A 17,014-nucleotide genomic window follows, 5' to 3' on the forward strand; every position below is an offset into this window, starting at 1 on the left:
ACCACTCAATATCCCCTAAATATACTTATATATACTTGTTTAATTATACAATCTATATGGTGAAAATTAGCTGGTGAAAGAAAGAACTCTTAAATGAGGGCCATGCTTAGCTGTGGACTCACAGATTCACTGTAATAAAAAGCTCAATTCTCTTTAGCTCAGTAGTTCTGCCACCTGCATCGCAAGCTCAAGGACTGGAGTTCGATTCCTGGTATCAAAAAAAAAAAAAATAGAGCTCAATTCTCAAATTATGTCAAACAAAGTCCCCACAGGAATTATTATAGATATAGACAAGCTTATTTAAAAATTTTATGGAAGGTCAAAAGAGTTAAAACAAGAAAAAATACAAGTAGACTTTTTGCACATGAAAAGGGGACCAAGAGTTGAAAAGAACAGGGAAGGATGGAGGGATGAGGGAATAAAAACGAATTAAGATGTGTGATGTACAAAACTCCCCACAGTAGAGGTAGTCACTATATACTGCAAACACAGGCTATAAAAAGACAACTCAATTGAGAACTGCTCATCAGTGTGGTAAATTATAGTTGAACCATGAGACAACCATATATTAAAAAAGAAAACAAATCTCTACCTACGCCTAATACTTTATACAAACAAATAACATAACGAAAGGATTGATTTAAAAACTATTCAGTTTTAAAAGAAAGTAAAATGAAAATTTTCATGACTTGAAGTTAGGCAAAGAAGTCCTAATGTGATACCAAAAATTATAAAATCAAAAACTGATAATTTGGGCTTCCTCAAACCTAAGTCAAACTTTGGGTATTTGAAGATAATATACCCAGTAAAAGGTAATATATACAATAAATGAATATATAAAGAACTTTCACATCAAATGGCAAGAAGAAAACACACTAAAGTTGTTCTACATCACAAGGCATCAGAGAAATGCAATTTGCGATCATGATGGACACATTTGAGAAAGACTGAAATTTAAAATGATCACTGATGCTACTAAGTACTACTGAAGATGAGGAATAACATGACTCAGTACTGCTACTCCTGGGAAAAATAAATAAAAGTTATGTCCATATGCACATTTACAACCCACGAATGAATGTGTAGAGCAGGTCCATTCCTATTTGCTAAAAATTAGAAACAACTCAGAAAAATGCCACCTCTGCACCACAGTATTCTTTCGTTTATACTTTCTTGAAAGGATAAAGCAGAACAATAGAAGATGAGTGGCCAGGGATTTGGCTAAGTGGTTCTGTCTCCTGCCTCACAAGCACAAGGACCTAAGTTCGATCCCTGGTACCACACACACACACACGCACACAAAAGAATGAAAATAGGTGAGTGGCTGTCTAAATTAGGTATTGGAGGAGAGTATGATAGTAAAGGAACAACACATGGAAATCTCTTGTTTCTTTATTTTTTTCTTGTCTTTTGAGGGAAGTTAAGGAACTGTTTCTTATCCTCACTGTGGTTATGGTCACATGAATATATATACATGGATTTTTAACTCTATGTTAACTTTTTGTAAAGGAGGGTTTTGTTGGTTGAAAAATTTTAAATATTAAAATAAGAAGATGAAATCATTATAGCAATATTATATATATATTAATATAATTAGTATAATATATTACAATGCTACAGTGATAAGAAACAGTATGATATCGGTAAGAAAACAGACTTGTGTATCAGTGAATCAGAATAGAGGATGCAGAAACAACTCCATTCACACACAGCTACCTTATCCTTGACAAAGGAGGCAAATCTCTTCTTTGGAAGAAAGACAGCCTCTGACAAATGGTGCTTGGAAAACTGGCTTTACACATGCCAAAGAATGAACCTAGAACCATGTCTCTCACCAGGTATTAAACTAAAATCAAAATGGATCAAAGATCTAAATATGCAAACTGAAATCTTCCTGTTGGAAGATAGAATAGGTAAAACTCTGGAAGACCTGGATGTAGGCAAACACTTTCTGAACAAGACCCGGTTACACAAGAAATAATACAAAGAATCAACAAATGTGGTCACATCAAATTTAAAATCATCTGCCCAGCAAAAGAAACCCCAACAGACTGAAGAGAGATCCTACAGAATGGGAAACAATTTTTACCACCCACTCCTCAGAGAAAGGATTAGTATTTAGAATATATAAAGAACTAAAAAAGTTTAGATCTCAAATTTAAAGACCAACCCAAAAATGGCCATCTGGAATAAATAGACTTTTCTCAAATGAAAAAGTACAAATGTCCACAAAATATATTAAAAATGTTCAACATTGCTAACAAATCAAAAATTGAAAATTAAAGCAATACTGTACTGAGATTCCATCTCACTCCAGAAAGAATGGCTATTATCAAGAAATCAACCAGTAACAAATGCTGGAGAGTCTACAGGGTGAAAGGAACTCTTCTTCATTATTGGTGAGAGTGTAAACTAGTATAGCTACTATGGAAATCAGTATGGAGATTCTTCAAAAAACGAAAACTAGAAATTCCATTTGACCCAGACATTCCCCTTCTAGGAATCTTGCTGAAAGCATTAAAGTCATATACTACCATGATAAATGTATATCCATGTTTATAGCAGCACCTTTTATAACCGATGAATCTTGGAAACACCCCATATGCAAATCAACAGTTGAATGGATAAAGAAAATGCGATATTTATACACAGTGGTGTACTACTCTTCTATAAAAGATAAACTCGAGGTATTTTTAGGTACATGGATGTACCCGCAGTCCACAACCTTAAGTGAAATAAATCAGGCACACAAGTTTAAATATTGCATTGTTTCTCTTCTAGGACTAACCTAAGGTGTAAATAAGGAACAAAGTAATAGATGCTACAAAGTTGGCAGAGCTTTTTCAAACGGTAAGGGGAACAAGAGATAGGGGGAAGGGGGAGGAAAGGAAGAGAAAGGGAATTTTAAAAAGCAGTTTAAAAATGGAAATAGAGCTCTTGTGAATGGGGAGGGGAAGAAGACTTGGCAGAAGCAGAAAGTGAGAGAAGAAGGGGACAAAAAAATCTAAGATGTGTTATATACATGTACAAACTCCCATGATAAATGTAATCATTACGTACTACTAACATGGACTTATAAAACACTAAAATAAACCAAAAGATGGAGTGATCATATTTCTATAATTAATATAAGAAAAATTATCACAGATGAATTTAAACATTACATAATGATTGAAGACGCAACTCAACGGGTAAACATCATGATCCTAAATGTATATGCCCCGAAAAGCAGAGCCTCAAAATAAAAAAAAAAATGCAAAGAACAAACAAGACAAATGATCAAATTGACAATTAAATTGGGAAAGTGCAATACTCATCTCTGAGTCAATGATAGAAAATGTAGAGAGAGTCTGCAGAGATACAGGTGGATTCAAAGATCACTATTAGCCAGCTTCATCTAATTTGCATTTTCACGACAACATATATGACAGTGAAATATAAATTATACTGAAGTTCACTTGGAATCTTCAACAAGATAGGCCATAATACAGTGCATAATAAATTTAAGAGTTCACACCATACAAAGCATATTGTATATTCAAAATATAGTTAAACTGAAGAATTCAAGCTATAACTGCAAGCAACCCCAATTTTTGAAAATAAAATAACACATTTTTACAAATTTGTGCTTCCAAAAAGTGTTAAGGGAAATTTTAAAATATTTAGAAATGAGTAAAAATAAAACACAATACATCCAGGCATTTAGCTCAGTGGTTCCAGTGCCTGCCTAGCAAGCACATGGACCCAAGTTCGATCCCTGGTAAAAAAAAAAAAAAAAAAACATTAGAATTGATGAGATTCAGTTCATGCAATGCTTACAAGGACATTTATGTCATTAAATATACATATTGCAAAGGAAAAAAGAAATCAAATTAAGTTTCTACTTTATGATAAAAAGAAAAGCATATTAAACCCTAAACAGCAGAAGGAGACTTGCATAGAAATCAATAAATTTAGCAGCAATCAACAGACTGAAATTAGGAAAACAATAAAATCAATAGCTACAAAAGCTACTTTTTTGTAAAATCAGAGAAAATGAACTATTCAGAGACATTTAAGAAGTTGTTGAGAAACAATGGCTCTGGACACAGTTAAAGTATAAGAAACTATAGGTGAAGAGCAAGAAATGTGTGAGTTTTCGGGAAAGGCAACATGACAAAATACATATTCTAATCAGGTAACTGAATAAATGTCTATGATCTGGTAGAAACATGAACATGTTTAAAAGTTTGGAATAGTCAGCAAATTGTTTAGCTGTAGTACTGCCATGAGTGAAAAGGAACAGGTGATAATATGCAAAAATAAAGAACAGTTAGGGCCAGGGATGTAGCTCAGTGGCACCGCGCCTGCCTGGTAAGTGTGAAGTCCTGAGTTCAATCCCCAGTCAAAAAATAAATAAATAAATTAAATTAAATTAAAAAAAACACACACACACACACACAAAGCAAAAATTAAAAGTTTTTATTTTGCAAGGGGAAAAGGTTGGTCAAATATTTTAAAATTTGGCAAAAAAGCTATTGGGGAAATATTCATGTTTATTAATTTCATCGTACTCATTTTAGATAATGTGCAAGTGTATTTTAAAATTAAAAATAACAAGATTATTCTATAGAAAAGAAATAAATTATGTGCATGCATATCTTTAAAGACAAAACACTCACAGGAGGGAAGATAATATGCAGTTCTTTAATTCTTTTAAAGTGGGAAAGAACACAATATACAGTGGTGAGAAAATTCCCAATGCATAAGAGCATGGAATCACATCAATACCAATGAAATTACTGATGGCTGTGTAAATATTGTGTCTGAACTAAAATGCAGAAATGGATGAGCGATGGGTACAAAACACTTGTGTGTAAGACATAATGAACAACTAACCGCGTAACATTTGCAGTGGTGAAGTATAAAAATGACAAATCCCCAATCCTGTCGTGTGATGGTTTCCCTGTGATCAATAACCACGTAATAAGAAGAGACGTACTGAAAACACATTAAGGAAAACGCAGCTCATTTTAATGAAAAGATTGCATCCTTTTCTGGAAAATCAGTGTTAAAAAGAACTGCAAAATAACCTTGGAAACACGGCAACAGAATAGCATCACGTACGTGCCTATTTATGAGGTGGACAAGCAAGATGGTTGCAAATTTTACATGGTGGGCATCTATGGTGCCATGGCCGGGCTGGCCTTGAACTCCAAGCTATTCTCCTGCCTCAGCCTCCCTGTGCTGAGAGTACAGGCGTGTGCCACTACACCCGACTTAATTCCATTCTTGATCAAAGTTTTTGTTTAAGTAGTTTATTATGAAATTGTCATACTAATTCGAAGGGTGAAGGAGGTATGTTAATTATCTCCTAGAAAAATTAAATAAAAATACTAAATGTGAAACAAGAGCAATATTCAACTATTATGTGGAATTAATGCCTGAAAAACATTTCTAAAGTACACCATTTCTGCTCAGTTTTTAACAAGAGGTGTATAAACAAGCTTGACAAGAAAATATCAACAACACTCATAGTGAAAGTTACCATGTTAATTCTGCCTACCAATATTGCCTATATACAGTCCTCCCTATAAATATGAAATTCAATTATGTCACGGCTTAAATATGAATATAATTTTCCTTCTTAAAATAAAAGTTATTACTTTCTAGAGAGAAGATTTTTAATAAATGGTATATACTTATCCCAGCAGCGCTGTGTCTGAAAGGGAGAGAGACAATGGAAGGCTAAACATTGCCTAACCAATTGGCTTTTGAAGTTTTTCCATTGTTTCTCTATAACTATACAAGCATCAAACATGCTGGAGGATGAATGGAAAGAAACTGTCTAGAGAATCTGTGTTTATTTTGGTAGTTAGACTTTGAAAAATTTACAATATTTTATAATTAAATGGTAATTCAAATGTACTTCAGCAGTGGTAGAAATATTGAAAACACAAATATTAAAAGCATAAATAAGATAATAAACAGAAGAAAAGCATTGTTGGTATTTTGGTGATACAAACTCCCAGTGGTATGGAAAGATATTTCTATGAGTATTTGTGTCCCACAGTCTTTCAATCTGACTTTAATTTGAATAAATTGAAGGGCTGGGGATTTAGCTCAGTAGTTCCAATGCCTGCCTCACAAGTGCAAGTTCAATCCCTGGTACAAAAAAAAAAAAAAAAGAGGGTAAATGAATAAACTGAAGTGCTAAAGCATTGGGTCATGTATGGATAAGTGACTTTCAAATGAATGGACATCAGGCAAAGAATGGTGTTGTCTATCCGTAAATGAGTGAAGCAAGCCTATGATTTCCCAGCTCACTGCTTGGAGAGGCACTGAGGCGGGTACAGTACAGAGAGAGCCAGTGGGAGGGGCTCCTGGAGGTGCAAACTCATGGTTGGGAGTCTAGGGATGCCAGCCAAGGTAGCTAGAATTTGCAGCCCAGAGCTCCAGACAGGAGAGTGTGCCACAGAAAGGGATCTCCAGCAGCCACAAGAGTTTGGGAATTATTCCCATGCCCAATAGTCAGAATGGAAAACTCATGATTCATGCCAGATTTTTAAAGTATACAGAATGGTTTTTTTCTAAGAAAATATTAAGCCTAGATTAAACATTGCCTTTATCACACCTGACAAAGTTTAAAAGGAAGCTCCAGTGTGACTGTTTCGAGTAACTTTACTATCACAATGAAGCTGAGAGTATTATTTATTATACAAAAATAAAAAAAAATACCCAGCACTCAGGTAAAATTCACAGTGTCTGACATCCAATGGCAAATTATTAATGAGACAAATGAGAGGACTAGCAGATAATGATATCAAAACAATATTATATATATATATATATATATATATTACTATCTTTTGTATATTGAAAAAAGAGAGAAAAGGTTAAACATGATGAATAGAGGCATGGAAATTATAAAACGAACTTAAGCTTTAAAATGTGTAAGCTATAATGTCTAAGTTGGAAAAATATACTAGTTTGGATTATTAGCAGATGAACAAGTAAGAAGAAAGGATTAGTGAACTTGGAGACACAGCAATCAAACTTTCCAGACTGAAATAAGCACAGAGGAAAAACATATTGAAAACAATGAATAAAATAAAATACAGGGAGCTGTAAGGCAAGTTCAAAGGGCCTAATGTAAGAGGGAGATAAAAAAGACACACGAAGAAATAATGAATGAAAACTCTCCAAATTTGATAAAAAATATATCTCCAAAGATTCAAAGTTAAAAGAATTCCAGGAAACCAGAAATTTGAAAAGAAGTCATTCAAAATCAAATTACTTAAGGCCAGTAATACAGAATTTCTTAAAAATAACCCAAGGAAAAAAGTACTTTGTCTATAGAGGAATACAGATAGATATATTGTCAAAAGCAATGAAAGCAAGACAAGAGTGGGACAATATCTCTAGGGTTCTGAAACAATAATACTTGCAATTTAAAAGTTTATACATTGCAAAAATACATTGTAAAACAATGGTGAAATATAGCTTGTTCTAAAATACATAACCTTAAAGAATTTACCAACACTGTGAGAAATACCAAGGTTGCTTAACAGCAATGTTAAAGGAAGTCCTCAGGCAGACAGAAAATAATACCAGATAGAAATCTCAATCTACAACAAAGGAATGAAGAGTATTACAAATTGCCACTTCATGGGTAAATATAATTTCCTTAGTAAGGGAATGTCTTAAAGAGATAATTGTCTGTTTAAAGTAAAAGTAATACACAGACGGGCGTGGTGGCGCACGCCTGTAATCCCAGCACTCGGGAGGCTGAAGCAGGAGGATCACTGTGAGTTCTGAGACCAGCCTGGGCTACATAGTGAGTTCCAGGTCAGTCTCAACTGCAGAGTGAGACCCTGTCTCAAAAAAACCAATAAATAAATAAATAAATAAATAAATAAATAAATAAATAAATAAATAAAGTAAAAGTGATAATAACGCAGACTGGGCTATAACTCAGTGGTAGCACATCAAATATTAATATTCATAAAAATAATGTAGGTGGAATGTATGACATATCGGAGTACAATGTATACTAATGAAAGACGAAGAGAGGAGCGTGGAAGTACACTGTTGGTTTTCGCACGTCTGTTTACTCTGTATTCCACTGACCAGCTACTCTCCTTTTGTTATCCAGTGCCCCAGTACAGTGAATATGTGGGTTGTAGACAGGTACATATCACTCATCATCTCAAGTGTGAACAGCGTGACCTGGTGGGATGCTGTGAATTCCAAATGCAAAATTATTCTTTTCTCTGTTGAATAAGAAATTAATACAGGAGTTGTATCTCCTTGATGTTTTGAAGGGAATTAGGCTACACATCTTTTAGAAGATGTTGGCTGAATGATGTTTGATCATCTGACCACCAGTCAAGGGGACTGTGTCGTATGTCGGGGGAGCAGAGGCAACATATACAGTGGTCACTGAGATACCAATATGCAAAGGCTCACAAGTCCCTTCTATGTAATAGTGTGGTCTTCCCAGAGAACCTACACAAGTGTCACATGAACTTTAAATTATCTTTAGATATCTTATAATGTCCAATATAGCGTAAATGTTATGTAAACAAATGTTATGTTGTCATGTTATTTATGGATCAATGACAAGAAAAAAGCCTGGATATTTTCTGTACAGACACAATGTTTTTTCTGAATATTTTTTTCTTTGTGGCTGTTTGAATCCACAGATACTGGACCCACAGATAGGGACAGCTGACTGTATAATAAAACATACCAAGTTCCCTGCCCTTACTCAGGGTGTCTGAATGTGAACTAAGACTACTTTGGTAAGAAAATAAATATGCCTGCAGTGTTTTCTGGTTGACAGGCCACAAAGTAAAGGTTCTTGCATAGGCCTCTTTCCCAGAAGAGTGAATCAGGGCTTGGGAGTGAAGGTAAGAGGCAGGGTTTGGGTTCAACAGAAAGGCAAAGTCTATGCAAAATCCTAAGAGATCTGGTGGATTGGAAGGAGAGTAGCCACTCTTTCACTGAGAATGGCGTGTGTGGTGGAGAAGGCCGATTCACCTCATGGCCAGGTACAAATGGGAGAGATAGGAAGGGACTAGAGTCTTACTGTCCCTACTGAGGACACATCCCCAGTGACCTAGACCTGCCACTAGGCCATGTCCTAAAGACCCCACCATGTTCAAGTAGCATCAAGGACTGGGGACCAAGCCTTTAACACAAGGGCTTTGGGGCCATTCCAGAGTCCAATGATAAGTGCACCGTGTAATACCTTCAACCATGTTATGATAAAGGAAGAAGGTATTAACCAGATTCAAGAACTGCAGGAAATAAATCTCTATAATTTATCCAGCCTAGAATATTGTTACAGCAGCAAAAGTGACCCAAAAGAACAAAATCACATAAAATTTAATAGAGTTAGGGAAGGTAAGGAAGACTTTAAAGGGAGAAAGAAGCCTTCCAGACATCCAGAAGACATTTCACATATATGTATGTATGTGTGTGCGTATGTGTGTGTGTGTGTGTGTGTGTGTGCAGATATACACATATAGGGCCTACTGTGTGGCAGGTGCTTTCAAACACAGTATCATGTGTGGTTTTCCAAGTATCCTGTGAATCTCAGCAGGGAGGATTCAACTTCATGAAATAGCAGTATTCCGTGGTATTCTTTGCAACACTGCCTATGGTCTTGGTAGGCTCAGAATCTCCCTTATCTTTTGATGCATATTGAAAATTTCAAGTCTCTGCTACTCTCCACATAAATAAACATATGTAAACACAAATGCAAGTACCATTAGGTACACTGAAAACCAGGACTTTTTTTTCTTGTAGGACAGGTACACAGACAAGAAACAGTAGAATAGAACATTGTTTTCCTCTGTCAGGAAGTGGTGGCTCTGGACTGCAATTCAAGCTTCTGGGTAGAGTCAGCTCCCAAGGAACAGTGGAGATCAGACAGGAGGATCCTTGGTTAATAATTTCCACAGACAAATCCTAAATTGTTTTTGATTATCATTATCATATTCTTTAGACGTAATTTTAGCACCTTCTAATATTAGTCAGTTTTCTAGTTGCTAGATAAAAGACCTGACACCCACAATCTAAAGGACAATATTTGGTTCATGGTTTCAGAGCATTCAGTCCATCATTCGCTAGATTCAAGGCAGGAGCGTCATGCCAGAAGAGCATGGTGCAACAAAATCCCTTATTTCATGACAACCAGGGGACAGAGCAGGATAACACCAGAGAGGAAGAGACCAGAGAACAGACATACTACCTAAAGTCATGCCTCTGTGATCCACCCAAACTCAGAAGCGTGCTTCACCAATCCTTGAGGTCATTCTCAAGTCAGGCAAGTAGGCAATCCAGTATGTCACAACTGACCACAGGGTCCTTTTTATCATCTAAGAGACACTGTGCACCACACAAATAAATTATGATTTAAGTTGGGCCCCAGGCTGGGAAGAGTGAGACTAGCGATAGCCTCTAGATATATTCACGTGGGAATATTTGTCCCAGACCCCTGGGAGACTGGGGCTGTTCATCAGTGAAGTGAGTCTGGTCAGGCGGGTCCCGCAGGACCGCAGGAAGGTGTGCACCCCATGGAAAGCACCCCACCCGGTGCCTGGCCAGGACTCTGACCACACTGAACGGCGGGTGGCTGCTGTTTCTAACAGGATTCGATCCCACCCCAGCGCTTGTCACTGCTCCCGAGCACATATCAGACTATGCAGCTCTGCAGGACATGGAGGAGCAAGTGGGCTAAAATGGGACTAAAATTCACTAACTCCTCCCTCTTTGAAGACATGTGACATCATCAGCGTGTGGAGGCGTCTTCCCCAGGGGTTGCAGCTGAGCCTCCTAGAATGAGAGTGAACAGCTCCCTCTCCCTCCCGCCTGATTTTCCACTCTAGCTACTACTTTCCTTCATCCCTCCACCCCAAACCTAGCCCTTGTTTAGAGTCTGCAGTGACACTGAAGGTCACCTATGTATAACGTTCTTCTAAGGGAGCTGGCTGATATCTTGGCAACAGTCAGTGGGCTACATGCCAGGAAATTCCTATTTCCAAAGAAATCCTTTCAGATGGGTATAGCATACCTAGTTCATCAAATATGTTAAAAGCATCTTCTCTACCTGCTCCAGGTGGAGAGCACTCTGCCTTGATCAGCCATCACCCAAAGGGGACTTCCCAGACCTGATTTACGTTCTTTCAGTCCTAAGACCCATCATCCAAGGGGCTGGCCCTGACCACCATGCACTCTTTGTGCAATCAACTCCTACAGTGGAAACTTTAGTTTCCCAAAGCCTCTGCCTTGGCTCTGTGCTAACACTCAGATGCTCTCTCCTAGGGCCCCATCCCTCACTGCTCTTTCCTCATTCAGGTCCCAGAGGGTGTCAGCATCCTCCCAACATGGTGGCTGGTCTACCGTTTTATGGCAGGCTGTGTCTGCCTTATCGTCCTGCTAGCACAGTACAGGCTCTCACAAGAGCAGATGCTCAAGGAAGGCTGGGGAAGAAAGAAGCCAGGGAGCTTTCATTTATTACAATGTAATTTTAAATGTAATAAGTAAACAACATCTAGGTATACGTCTTCTAATTTTATAGAGGGATAGATAAAAAGCTAACAGGAATTTAAATGAATTTTTTAATAACTTTCTTCACATTTTCAAGGAAATTCCAATTCCAACGCCATGTTATCTTGTTACAAGTCAGAGGGAAGGCTTCCCGATGTGATTTACAAAATACCACAACTTTCTTTTAAACTTATGAAAGGTAAGCAATGTGCAACTAACAGTTTACAAATTTAGGTTTTGAGCTAAACCACTTAATAAAAGTAACATGTTATACTATGAAGAAGACACCCCCCCCAGTCATTCAACTAGAATAGTAAGACAAGGATGATTTACACACCACATGTCCACAAATGCTAGCCTGGCTCCTCACTACACTGATCACTGACTCTCAGTAGTTAAAAGCCACCACTGGCACTAGAACTTGCATCGGCCAGAGTAGTAGCCATGAAAGTACTTAAGGCTCTCTGGTCTTCATCTCTCAAAGCCTCCTCATACCTTTCCCCAAAGGATCTGGGATCGGCCTTACTAATACTGGCCAAAAATTTCAGGACTTTCATCTTGCTCGTTTCAGCGTGGGCCCTTGGACCCCACACAAACTCATATCGAGCAGGCTCGCTGTTGGGCACCTGCCAGTACACCAGGTACTGTTCCTGCACAAAATCTTCCAAAATGAGCCTCCTGGGTTCCCCATAGATAAAGTGCTCCATCCCAGCCCATATTCCCATCACATTCAGGGTTTGCCAAATATCTTCCTCAGGGACACTGTCGTCCTGCAGGAAGATTATACTCAGGATAAGTATCAGCAGGCCAGTCTTGGGAAAACCCTGGACTTTACTCGACATCCCATCATAGGAGATGCCAAGGCAAGTGACAAGGTCATAAGTGTGGCCAAGGTTGTCCACATCCCTCAAATCAATGCCAAAGATCAGCTGCATGCACTCAGAGGCTTCGCTAAAGACCTGAGAGTAGCAGTTGCAACTTTTGATGATATTCAGAATTTCTGCCTTTGACACTAGCTCCTTCATATAATACTTGAAGAGCAGGAAATTCACCAAATTAGTCACCATCGCATCTTTCTCAAAGCTAGACAAACCCTCAGCACTTGGCAGCAACTGTGAGGTGCTTGGATCCTCCCTACTTTGGCTAAAGGAACCCTCATCAGGGGAGCTCCATGGAGTAGAGGCCAAGGTACTGAAGGAAGAACAGGCTCCCTGAGTACTCTCGGGTAAAACTGGGCTCCCAGCAACAGCAAAATCCTCTGAGGAGCTGGATACAACGGGAGAGTGAGAGAAAGAAGTGGAGGGGGTAAGAGAGGAGGAGCAAGTGGACAAGGGAAAAGAGGAGGAGCAAGTGGAAGAGGAGGACGAATCCTCCTCCACATCCACAGGAACACGGGATTCAATGAGTTGCTGGATGTCACTTTGGGTCTCAGGGTCATCCTCAAGCACGGTGCACCGGCGCTTCCGAGACCGAGACATGGTGACTCTGGTAAAGGAAAGTGGGCAGGAGTTCAGGGGTGAGGGGAACTCAGAGGCGGGCAGGGGGAGGGGGAGAGAACCTCTCCCTTAGCTGCTTTCACAAAGGCTGGTTTCTGGTCTACTTTTGTGTGGTGGCTAGGGCCTGGCAGGCTCCTGTCCTCCCAGAGGGCCTGTCCCCAGTGAACCCAGGACCAGAAGCGAGACGCTCCTCGGAGTGCAGCCGCCCACAGAAGACGAGGACCCAGGGAAGACAGCAGGGGGAGTGGAGCCAGGCACTATGGGGTCTCTTTTGCTCTTGGTACACATTCAAGGCAGCACCTCACCTTGACTCCGGACACTGACTGGGCCCCTTCTGCTGTGACCTGCGGGTGTTGCCTCACACCAAGACCTTCACTGCCTGGTTCCCTGGAACTCCTGTAAGAGGCATGAAGAGGTGCTCCAGCTGTTGGCCACAAACACTGTCCTGGTCCCCAGCACTCACAGGAGGGGCAGTGGACTCTGTGAGTTCACAAATGTTCCAGGTGGGGGTCCCCTCTCTGCTCACTCCACGTCCTCAACTGGCTCACGACAGGACTTGGATCCCAGCCCTTGGCTGGCCTGAGATAATAGGTCAGAACAAGTGTCAACCTCCCTAAGAGGGTAAAAAGAGCTGTGAGGGGACTTCACATCTGGCCACACCTGCCCAGAGGAAAGAGAAAGAGGTGGTCAAATTCAGTGGGGTTTGTGTGCCCTGGGGAGAGGAACCTGCTTCATCTTCACCTGGATGAATCGTAAGTTGTGGGATTCTTCCTGGGATGACCTGAAGCTTCCTTCTTTAAAGCACAGTCCGGTCTCTGTGGGACTCTCAGAGGAAGTGAAGGGAAGCGAGTCTCTGCATGGCCCCTGGGTCTTCCTATAGGTGACAGGAAAGGGTGAGGCTCAGTACGATGTGCTTGGGTGAGGAGTTCCCTCTGCCCTCATCTGCACTCCCACCAGGGCCTGGGACCCCGCTGTGCTCTCCTGAATGCAGACCCTCCTATCTCCTTCACCTCCCCAAGACCAACGACCCGGAAGTGAGAGAGCAGCCTCAGCCTGACAGCCGTGCCCGGGCTTCGTGGGATGATGGCGAGTTCGGGGGGACGTGTGTGGAGCACCCATCCGTGTTCCGGGCAGGCTACCCAGTCCTCCCTGGGGGTCCTCACCTTGACCCTTGGCAGATCCTGGGACCCTTGGGTCTGCTGGGCAGGTGGAGATCCCTGTGCAACCTGCAGACACCCTCTCAGATCCGGTCCCTCCCCTCTCTGAGATCCCCAGGGTTCTCTAAAGAAGTGAGCAAGTGCCCGTCCCGTCACCCCTACGTGGGGCTCCATGACAGATGGTAGGACCTGTGCCCGTCTCTCCTGTGATGAGGGAGCCGCCTGTGCTTCTGTAGTCCCTCCATCTTCCACCTGTCGGGGCCAACCCTTCCTGGTCCTGGTCCCCACCCGCAAAGAGCTGTTCTCTCCTCTGGAGACCAAGCCCTCACCCCCTGAAGGCTCCCCGCCTTCCTGCTCAGGGTAAAAATGAGCATGCCAGGTAGGGCCTCCCGGGGCTGACCCCAGGGGACGCACAGAGTCTATGCATTCGTAGGTTCTGGGCTGCAGACACACTCGGTCCTAAGGAAGGGTCCATGGCTTGGGTCTGGCAGCCCCTGGGGTCCTCTGCCTGCTGCCCATGTGCAGCTCCCCCTGATGACCTGTGACCACCTCTTGGACCATGGTCCTTGCCTCCCTGAGTCCTCCCACCCCCACCCACTTAGGAAAAATGAGAGCAAGTCACATGCAGCCACTCTTCCCAGGGTCCCCGTGTGAAAGCAGCTGACACCAGCATCTGTGGGGGTCCATACATTTCATGTGTGAGGCACCTTAATACCTTCAGCCCTCACCCAAGTTCCTCACTTTGATTTCTGTCAGATCCTGGCTTTGTTCTTCTGCTGAACAGCCTTTGCTCCTCTGCTGACCTGGTAGCACTCCTCACACCGTGTGATGTTCCTGAGAACAAGGAGATAGTAGGGAAGGTACAGCATTTCTGGACACCCCTGCATAGGGTTTCCCCAGGCTAACACAAGGAATAGCTCTGCACCCTCCTTTATCTGGAGTGTGCTCAGGTACTGCTGACCTGCGCATGCATCTTGCAATCCAAACCCATCATCTCCCTCTGACCACTCTCTTCAGACCAAGGTCCCCTCCTCCGGGACACCAAGAGTCAGGAGTAGAGATGCACTGCATCCCCCAACTGGGCTGACAGCAGGATGGGAGTGGCCGTCTGATAAAGAGTGTAAGGTCACCCCAGGAGTCCACCCTATAAGTCCTGCCCTTGAGACCTGGAAGGAGCCCATCTCTGGGGGACTCTAAGTCCTCCTCCCTTAGATTCCAAAGTCAGAAGTAAAGACACAACTGGTTTCCAAAGAGAGGTGGGCTTGTCCTCTCCTCCTCGAGCCCTCAGTCCTGCCTCATGTCTCCCTCTAACCTGCAGCAGGGCCTGGTTCCTGCCCTCTGTTCAAGACACGCTCATTCTACAGAGTCCCCCCAACTCACTGCACAACTCAGCAATCAACTGCCTGCCTGGGCACCATGCACCGGGTTCTCCTAAATCCACAGCCACAACTGGCTCTGAGGGGGAACTCTGAGTTGTAAATTCAAGGCCTACTCCTCTCTGAGCAACAGTTACACCTTGTTCAGGGTCCACGTGTACAAGTTGGGCGACCGCACCCCCACCCAGCATGCCCAGGGCGTGCCAGGCTGACATCCGGGCCACAGATGCTCTCCAAGGAGCCTCTCTAGTAGCGGGGCCTCCCCGCTCGCTGCGGGCCTCACCTCGGGTTCTGGCACGCTCTGAACCCCCAGCCCTGCGTACCCGAGTGTGCAGGGTCACACCACGGCTCTGACCCGCAGGCGTGCTGGGGCCTGAGGTGGGGATGGCCTCCTTCCGGACCCCCGTCCGGGCCCACCTCAGGGCGCTCCCCGCAGACCCAGGCCTGGACCGCCGGGGAGCCGGAACAGGAAAGGGCTGTGGGAGGGGGCGGAGCCGCCTCCCAAATCAAATCCGGGGTCAAAAGCTGAGGACAGAAGCGCGGGGGGCCTCACAGGAAGGCGCCGAAGCCGCGGACCGGCTTCCTCACTCTGCCTTCAGCACCTCACCCGGACCCCTCGGCCCCGTCTCACCCCTGAACCCCACCGCGGGGCTCTCACTCGCTCAGCCCCGGGGAGTGAAGAGGGTGCTGGGCCGAGCACTCCGAGCTCAGCTGTGCAGAGCCCACAGGTGGCCGCTGTGGGGTCCAGGGAGCCTCTGTCCTCTGTGCTGCCACAGCCCTCACCTGGGCCCAGAGAAGCCGCTGCTCTCCTCGCGGTCACGGAGAGGCGACAGGGGGCGCCGCGCGGGGACTTGTGGGCCTCCCACTCCGGGGCAGGAGGTGGCGGCGTTTCTAGAACGTTCCGGGACCTCCTGCCTGTCCGGGGCGCCTTCCCGAGTCCCCTCCGTCCCCTCCGCCCCCTGGGCCGCACCTTCACCTCACTCGCCAGGCGCTATCTGCTCCCCAGATTGGAGCGAGGACCCGGGAGGCCTCTGCCTCTCCTTGGCGTCACAAAGAGTGGAAAGGTTCGCCGCGCGGGGACTTGTGGGCCTCCCACTCCGGGGCGGGCGGCGGCGACGTTTCTAGAATGTTCCGGGACCTCCTGCCTGTTCGGGCGCCTTCCTGAGTCCCCTCCGTCCCCTCCGCCCCCTGGGCCGCACCTTCACCTCGCTCGCCGGGCGCTGTCTGCTCCCCAGATTGGAGCGAGGCCCCGGGAAGCCTCTGCCTCTCCTTGGGGTCACAGGGAGTGGAAAGGGTCGCCGCGCGGGGACTTGTGGGCCTCCCACTCTGGGGCGGGCGGCGGCGGTGTTTCTACAACGTTTCGGGACCTCCTGCCTGTCCGGGGCACCTTCCCGAGTCCCCTCCGTCCCCTGGGCCGCAGCTTCACCTCACTCGCCGGGCGCTGTCTGCT

At 43.6% G+C, this 17,014-nt stretch overlaps 2 protein-coding genes across 2 annotated transcripts in view; both read right to left on the bottom strand.

The window, feature by feature from the left end:
• Positions 1-11,930: 11,930 nt before the first annotated feature.
• LOC104865150 (melanoma-associated antigen 10) lies at positions 11,931-12,602 on the bottom strand. The gene has a single exon (XM_010628505.1). The coding sequence runs from the start codon at positions 12,600-12,602 to the stop codon at positions 11,931-11,933; it is 672 nt and encodes a 223-aa protein (XP_010626807.1).
• Positions 12,603-12,909: 307 nt separating this feature from the next.
• LOC104865149 overlaps positions 12,910-17,014 on the bottom strand; it is a 42,901-nt gene continuing 38,796 nt past the window's right edge. Inside the window, exons 2-7 of the mRNA XM_010628504.2 lie at positions 16,348-16,555; positions 14,930-15,022; positions 13,773-13,905; positions 13,558-13,644; positions 13,337-13,427; positions 12,910-13,020 (exon numbers count right to left, since the gene is read on the bottom strand). Of these exons, the coding sequence (XP_010626806.1) occupies positions 12,976-13,020; positions 13,337-13,427; positions 13,558-13,644; positions 13,773-13,905; positions 14,930-15,022; positions 16,348-16,555 (657 nt within the window). The 3' untranslated portion in view covers positions 12,910-12,975. The remainder of the gene's footprint in view (positions 13,021-13,336; positions 13,428-13,557; positions 13,645-13,772; positions 13,906-14,929; positions 15,023-16,347; positions 16,556-17,014) is intronic.

The sequence above is a fragment of the Fukomys damarensis genome, unplaced genomic scaffold, assembly GCF_012274545.1.
Source record: "Fukomys damarensis isolate Sample0158 unplaced genomic scaffold, DMR_v1.0_HiC HiC_scaffold_39, whole genome shotgun sequence".
Lineage (NCBI taxonomy): Eukaryota > Metazoa > Chordata > Mammalia > Rodentia > Bathyergidae > Fukomys > Fukomys damarensis.